General features: G+C 41.5%; 1 protein-coding gene across 1 annotated transcript; it reads left to right on the top strand.

The window, feature by feature from the left end:
* Positions 1 to 407: 407 nt before the first annotated feature.
* On the top strand, positions 408 to 8,089 carry LOC310856642 (uncharacterized protein; the record flags this gene model as incomplete). Its single annotated transcript, XM_083762113.1, has 6 exons — positions 408 to 651; positions 1,247 to 1,399; positions 3,038 to 3,171; positions 4,346 to 4,414; positions 5,296 to 5,462; positions 6,620 to 8,089. The coding sequence occupies 6 exons, from the start codon at positions 408 to 410 to the stop codon at positions 6,627 to 6,629; spliced, it is 777 nt and encodes a 258-aa protein (XP_083618239.1). The 3' UTR covers positions 6,630 to 8,089.
* Between the last annotated feature and the right edge of the window lie 391 nt (positions 8,090 to 8,480).

The following is an 8,480-nucleotide window of genomic DNA, read 5'->3' as shown; positions in this document are numbered from 1 at the left end:
ACGTTGGCCCGGAAGTAACAGCTTGTAGTTTTGTTTACATTATTTTCCCTGTGATGATGATGATGATGGTGGTGGTGGTGAGGAACACAGACGGTGGTGATTGATGAAACATGTCTTTGTCTCATAACAGACGTGTCAACAACAACACTCCTGGATTCGACAGTGGAGTCGATCTCCTCCTGTTGTTTAAGCCTTTCTCCTGCAGCTCTCCTCCTGGATTGTAATGTTTTAAATGTCCTGGTTTTTGTGGGATTTCTGATTTTCTGTCATCTATATCTGTGACTGTCACCCAGAGCAGTGCTTCTCAGCCCGGCCCCTTTTCATGTTAAGGACCACACTGTCACTGCACTCGTGCTGTTTGCATTTTTGTCTAATCGAAATTCAATCAATTATTTCAACAAACCAACATGTCTCACATGGAGTCTGTACGGCTGTCCATAAATGAACACCTGGCGTCTGTGGGAGAGGAGATACTGTGTGTGTTAGAGAAACAGCAGCAGCAGAGTGGCGCTGATGTTTGTTATGTCACTGTGCAGCTTCATGTCAGAGTGTTTGTGTTGGAGCGCCTCCGTCTGGCCGCACAGTTCATGTGCAGCCTCTTCCAGAGAGAGATAGAGACCCTACACACCAGCAAACTACACACTGCTGCAGGTATGTCTGTACCGTCTGTACATGCACAACAACACCAATACACACTGCTGTAGCAAGCAACTCTATCTTTTAGATCCTATTTTTGAGGGGCGTTACTAGTGTAGATTGTCGTTATACACAAACATTAAATTCCCATTGACAATGAATGGAAAATTTACATCATATGTGGACGAGCAACTGCGTTCCAGACCCACAGGAACACGCCCAGGGGGGCGGGGCGGTTCCGGTGTGCCGCCCCTCGTCCGAAACAGTTGAGCAATGGCAGAGTTACCGTGTGGGGGTCCCTCTACTCTTACTGTACTGTCACTGTACTGTACTGGCACACCCGAAATCATCATATACAGTTAATACGTGCACGTGTGTTTGTGTGTGTGTTAGGTTGCGCACAGGTGGTGAAAAACAACCATGCTATTTTTGTGCTCAGACCCAGCCACCCACCCAGCCACACACATAGCTCCGTAAGGGAGTATAAATTATTGCAACACTCAAAAACACTGACGATCGTGCCAAAACAAAATCAATCCGATGAGAAAAAGCACTTTGGGTTGTGCTGCTGATGCTACCTCTTCTCTCCTCCTTCTGCCTGTGTGTAAAGAGGTTTCACCTGAACACGAGGAGAGGAGGAGGAGTCCCAGTCTGGTCCAGGAGGAACCACGACCTCCACAGATAAAAGAGGAACAGGACGAGGAGGCTGATGTGTCAACATTGACATTACTACACAATAAGACGAGGTGTAACACTCAATCAGGTAAAAACAAGATCACTTTATCGGTACTGATATGAAAGAATAACACGCCAAGAGCTTGACGACAAAAACATCTGTAAATGCTACACAGCCTCTGGTAATTACTTACAACTTACACAGCATGATGATGTACCTGTATTTTGTATGTTGAATGTATTCTGGTGGGCCTTGATGGCATCGTAATGGCTATTTTACACTTGGTTGCATGCTGAAAATAGCAGATCTACAAGCTCAAGATCTGCTATTTTCAGAGGGGGCGCAACACACCAGCATAACCAACATAAAACGACTTGTCTTTTAGCTCTGTTTTAGCTCTCCACTAGTTCCTCCCTAACATTTTCTAGTTTTTACTTTTTATATGTTGACGAAATTGTCAATATATTTAGTCATCATAGCTTAGTTTTGTTTTTAGTTTTTTTTTATCCCATGATTTTGTAACCCATTTTTCACCCCTGTGTCAATTATCTAATGTGATCCTGGGCTCTACACCCTCCGCCAACCTAGTCCCCATATATGAGGGACATGGGGAGAGCAACGGACTTGAACTCATGCTTCTTTTTTGCGTTTGCTGGCTTAGTTTTTATTACATTTTTATTTTGTTTTCTTCAGTAAACAAAGGTAGTCAACGAACTTCTTCATACTCTCAGTCTACGAAATGAACACTTCAGAATGCGAAATATTGTTTCCTGTTCTACTCTTGATTTGCACCGAGGACCGAGGTCTTATTAAATTGCTACAATTTTTTCCACTGAGCTAAAAGAGCCTGCCTGCTTGCTCTGGGGAGAACAATCCTGTTTCTAGTTTGTCAAACTAGAAACAGGATCGTGTTGAAGGTTGTAACTTGTGTCCAACCTAGGGTTACACAGGATCTAAATGTCTCACTCTCATTAGAAGAGCAGGGAGACCAAATGCAACCACCCAATTGTACAAGTTATATTGTATTATCACATGGATTAAAGTTCTCAGTAGCCACGACTGATTTCAGTCTTTTTGACCAGCATCATGTCTTCTTGGAGGCATGTTGCACAGCGGAAACATGCTTTGCGTTGCACATTGAGAGCTTGTTGATAGTTTATTATTTTTAGAGTATTTCTCCCCCTTTTTTCCTTCATTGATAGATAGTAAGTTGACAGGAAACGGGGAGAGAGATGGGGGGAAGATACACAGCAAAGGACCGCTAAGCCAGCCCAGGCCATTTTTCGAGCATTTGATGTGGTCAGAAGCATCTTCCATAAAATAGTCTTGGTCCAATATCTCATGTGAAAGCAAAAGTTAAAGCCTCAATCTGTGATTTCTTTCACGTGGTTTACAGCAGGGACAATATTACTAAAACATCGTCATTTTACATTATGGTGTTGATTGTTAAGGAATCAGTGCTAGTGTGTGGGGAGGCTCCTTTCATGCTGTCTCACAAATCGCACATTTAGGACTTGGTCATGCAAACATTTTCAGGCGTGAAATTTTATTTTGCTTTAATCCATGTATTAATATGTTACCTTACAGATTGGACACAATATTACATAATACAGTTTCAATGTGTTTAACATTTAAATGTGTTTGTCATAAACCATACAGTACTGTATATACATTGAGTCCCCTGGAGACTTGCATTTCTCTCATTCACGTGTATTTTCCGCCTAGACTTCCTGTACCTCCCTGTGTGTGAAGAGGAGGTTTCTGTCGAACAGCAGGAGAGCAATCACATTCTGCTCCAGGAGGAACCAGAGCCTCCACAGATTAAAGAGGAACATCAGGAGTTATTTCAAAGACCAGAGGTGGCTGATGGGACAACAATGACATTACTAGCAATAAAAAGTGAACATGCAGATGATGAAACGCCAATTTTGACATTACTAACTGTGAAAAGTGAAGATGATCATGTTGAAAACAGAGAGACAGAGCCTCTGGCCAACACCTCGACTGCACACATGAAAACACAAGCTGATGTAGAGGACTGTAGAACATCGCATCCAACTGTTGCCGACCAGCTCCTCTCTTCACACTGTTCTGAATCTGACAACACCGAAAACAGTGACGATTGGGAGGAGACCAGGGAAGATCAGTCAGATTTAAACACACCGACCCAACGTGTGGAAGGACAAAGATTGTCTCTGAGCAACATGTTGTCCCAGGACGTGACATCATTGAAACAAACGCCATCCACAAGGGGTCGTAAGGGGAGGAAAATCTGTAGTTGTACTGTTTGTGGCAAAACCTTTGATCACATGGGTACTCTGAGACGACACTTTAAGAGTCACACAGGGGAAAAACCCTTCACTTGTATGGTTTGTGTCAAAGGCTTTGGTCACAAGGTTGATCTGAAACGACACATGACTATTCATACAGGGGAAAAGCCCTTCACTTGTGAAGTTTGTGGCAAAGGCTTTGGCCACATTGGTGATCTGAAACGACACGTAAGGACGCACACCGGAGAAAAACCCTTTACTTGTACAGTTTGTGGCAAAGGTGTTGGCCGACTGTTTGAACTGACACTTCACATGAGAACTCACACAGGGGAAAAACCCTTTAATTGCACAGTTTGTGGCAAAGGCTTTCGTGGAAGCGGTAATCTGTCACAACACATGAGGACTCACACAGGGGAAAGGCCGTATACTTGTGCAGTATGTGAACAAAAATTCAGTCTATCAACCAACCTGAAGAGGCACATGAGAACACATACAGGTAAAAATTACATGACAACAAAAACTGTAGTTTGTGTCAAATTCTTCAGTCAAAATACAATTTTAAGAAACGTGGATTCATACAGGAAATAAATCGTGTACGTGTAAATTGCTTATTTCAAAGAAGCAGTCTTAATACAGAATAAACGTTGTCACGGTCGGGGAGAAATCTTTACTACAAGTAGGGCATTACTTTACAAAAAAAACACAAAAGCGATTTCTGCAATATAATATATATTTAAACTGCTTTTCATTTGCGTATCTGCAGTGCCAGCCAATGTCAAGAAGAGGAAGACCCGAACCACTCCCTGTGAACTGCAGGGGGAGCCCAGTGACGGTAAGAGAAAAAAATATCTTGTACTTATCATTATCATTATTATTCAATAATTATTATTTATTTGTTATATTTTAGTCACTAACTAATGATGAAAGAAATGGAACAATAACATAGATTCACACTGTTGCGTTCTATATAATCGTTTAGGCATCAAACTGTATCCATTAAGTCCTGTATAGCAATGAACCGATATTTTTTTAAATGTAATATCTTGTTCTGAATTTGTTTATCGTTGGTTCCATTGATCCAAGCCAGAGCACAGTCGATTGACTGATGATCATGCTGAAAATGACCTTGGTCCACCCATCTCACCACATGGGTACGCTACGCAACGATTTTTGCAAAGATTCTCGTGAAGATTTTCAAGTGGGCCTTCAAGTGGGCCTTGATCCAGAAGGTTGAGAAACCACTGACTTACAGCTCATTTTAAATACTAGGCTATCATGACTAAAACAGACTAAAAATATGGACAATTTCATCAACAAATAAAAACTAGACTAAAATGTTAGGGAGGGTCGACTAGTGTAGAAGAGATCCAGTAGAACTAAAAGACAAGTCATTTTGTGCTTGGTTGCATGCTGGGAGTAGCTGATCAACAAACTCGCAACGTATTGGGTGTGAGCTTGTGTAGATCATATGATTGGCAACCAAGTGTAAAATCAGCAATTACGACGCCATCAAGGCCCGCTAAAATACATTTTAGTCAACTAAATCAACTGCAGATTTTGTCGACCAAAATCCTATGATATTAAGTCCACTAAAACTAGAGTCTAACACTATAACAAAATTCAGATGACTAAAATGTGGCTGAAACTAACTGGAATTTTATTCAAAAGACTATGACTAAAACTATACTGTACATCAAAATCAAGATGCTGCAGAGGCCCCGGGCAGTGCTGGGGCGGGAGCGGTTGACCCTGCAGAGGCCCCGGGCAGTGCTGGGACAGGAGCAGTGGAGAGAGCCTTCCAAAATGCTGAGGCCCCGGGCAGTGCTGGGACAGGAGCAGTATAGAGACGAAGGGCCCGACAGCGGTGGGCCTTGTGACAGGTAAGCATTGTTGTCCCGTTCATATTTTGGGTGAACCGAATGTACCGTACTTCTGCTTGGTGAACTTCTTGTTCTTTCTGGGCGTGTGTGAACTTGGCTCTCTCATAGTACACTTTGTTCAAGACTGTGTGCCAGATTTCCATCTAAACAGGCCTTAATGTCCCGCTCCTGCTAAACATAATATAGCCTGATATTAAGTTAGTAGCAGCGCTACGTCACATATTTTGGAGCGACGCCCACCCGGAAGGGTTGACTCCCACTTCTGGACCATAGCGGCCAATGCATTCCTCCAGGCTTAAATTTTTTGCGCCGACGAAGATGAAAGCCTGGGTACCGAGGCTAAACATAATATGATAAGCCCAAATCCGACATCACAGAACATGTCCCAACCCAAAACACTGAGGTAAACATGTTGTTGCCACCGAAAAATAGCTTCCATTATAATTAATACAATAATTATAATGGATAATTCTATTATAATAATATATTATAAAACAGTTGCATGCTGATCTGAAAGCTCACAATGCATTGCGTCCATGACAAGTTGTGAGCTTGTAGATCAGCTATTTTCAGAATGGGGAAATATGCAGGATGTGAGACGTTCAGAAACTTTTGCTTTCACGATAAAAGCATCAAATTGCACAAGCTCATTTTGAAGCAAAGTGGAAAAAGTTTACTCTTACTGATTCGGTGGCATTTCACATTGCAAAAGGGTGCAGGAAGAGTGGACACCTAATTGTGTGTTTTGCAAAATGTATATATATTTTTAGAATAATAAGGAATTAATTTGGATAATGGTAATAGACATATTGTAAAAGCTAATATAATGGATGTGCGCGCAAAAATATACTGGACTAACATAGAGTTTACATTGCGCCTCAGTTTCCAAGAAGTCTTTGCAAGCCAGTGCGAAACTTTTCCAGTGACATCATCTGAACGCGTCACCTATCCCACTGTCCGATGGAAACACAAATTAAACAATGAAAACATAACTTGTGAACGGGAGGGAAGCATGTTCTACATCAATTTACTCGTGTAACTCGTGAACGGGAGGGAAGCATGTTCTACATCAATTTACTCGTGTAACTCGTGAATGGGAGGGAAAGTGTTTTAATAATATCCCATATTTATCCCCCCCCTCTCTCTCTCTCATTCAGATCCACATAAACACAGTGCCTCCAGCCATGTATCACTACAATGACCATCTTTTGCCAGACCTTTACAACGGGAAGGTGGATAAAATTCCAAGTAAAATGTCAAGTAACTTCACTTTCTGTTAATCTTCATCCTTTGACTTCACAATGATATTATTATTATTATTTACAATATTGTTTTATGCACTAAACATAGTTTGCAAAAGACAGCAATGGAACAGAACTAGAACCAGAGCCGTATGAGGCCATATTAACGCTATTCTGTAAAAATGAAAAAAAGAAGAGCACAGCGCTTTGGTACAGGCGCATATTGAACATATCTATACAGTATACAGTATATCGTTACTGTCGGGCAGAAACCGCTTATCTCCATATTTTAACTTTTTGTGTTTATGAGGACCGCTAGCCCCTCCTATGCCCAGCATTGTCTGTTTGTTGTCAATGATTTGATTGGCTGATCACTCCATAGCGATGATTTGATTGGCTGAGCAAAGTACATATTGAGCATATAAAGTGAGGGCAGAAAAGTGAAGACGCTAAAAGTGATGGGCCGGAATGACATTTGTGATGATTTGATTGGCTGAGCACGGAATGTGATGTATGAGGATGTATGATGATAAGAGCGCCCCTCACTTTCCAGAAGTCAAATGAATGCCCTACTAGATCTGCAATTTTTTCTATTCTTACCTGACAAGTAACGGTTTTGGACATGTGAGGTTTCCACCCGACATAGACGATATATAAGATTTATTTTTGCGTGAAGGACTTCAATTCCACGTTCTCACATGGACAGATTAAGAAATTGCACCGAGCTGTGGCAGCCCCAGAGTAAAATGCACATTGAAAGCAGAACAGATCTACACATACAGTATATGAGCTGTTTGGTGTTCCAGATGTCATGATCATGCGACACATTGTCGGCTTGTAGATCTCTTCCTTAGAGCAATTATATGTTGTGTACATTTCCATACTACTTGTGCCAGTGGGACAAATTATGAACAAAGTGCATTGCGGATGGTGCGTGCATGTGTGTGCGTGTATCATGTATAGCAGGTTCGTGCAATGAATGGCCCTCCTGGGCTTTCCTCCCCGGTGTGTTTATTAGGCTACGTCTGTTGATCCATGCTTCTGTAACAATTACAGAAAGACTAGCAAGGCAACAGGAGTCGGGGCAGAGAAGAAACAAATTCGTACTGAAATAATATACACATCGTAGCACTGTCCCTCTATTTCGTGACGCAGGTCTATCTATTTGCAAGATACACATGAATAATTAGTTAACTAACATGTAGGACTAAGTTAAACTGTGTCCCTCCCTGCTTGGGAACCGGAAAGTTCCCAGTAGGATCCCAGGCTGCCCCAGAGTTAGTCAAAGTGTTCTTGAGCAAGACGCTGAACCCCTAATTGCTCCCGATGAGCAGGTTGGTGCCTTGCATGGTTTCCTCCACCATTGGCGTATGCATGAGTGTGTGAATGGGTGAATGTAATGCACAATCATCATTGTATATAAATGCACCGTTTACCTGCATATGAGTGAGTGACTGAGTAAGAACACTTGATTGCTGTTTGTGTTCAATGACAATAAGTGTCGGGTATGACATGTTTACTATTAGTATTACATTTTTTATGTTTTATTTTTTATTATGTTATCAACAACAATCATGAATCCTTGAATTTGTATTCAAGGGTTCTCTATTATAAAAGAGAAGAGAGTTTATATTGTAGCTTCAAAACAGTAGTACGCACCGAACCGAAATACTTTTCACCTGTAATTAGTCTCCCGCCACACAGGCAGATGTTTGTCCTGTGAGGTTTATCTGTATTCACTCAATTAATTAATCAATTGATTAATTTGTAGTCTCGC

Source organism: Protomyctophum parallelum (genome assembly GCF_964188405.1).
Source record: "Protomyctophum parallelum genome assembly, chromosome: 3".
In the NCBI taxonomy this organism is placed as follows: domain Eukaryota; kingdom Metazoa; phylum Chordata; class Actinopteri; order Myctophiformes; family Myctophidae; genus Protomyctophum; species Protomyctophum parallelum.
The sequence above is the reverse complement of the archived record's forward strand: the minus strand, read 5'-3'. Positions and strand labels throughout refer to the sequence as shown.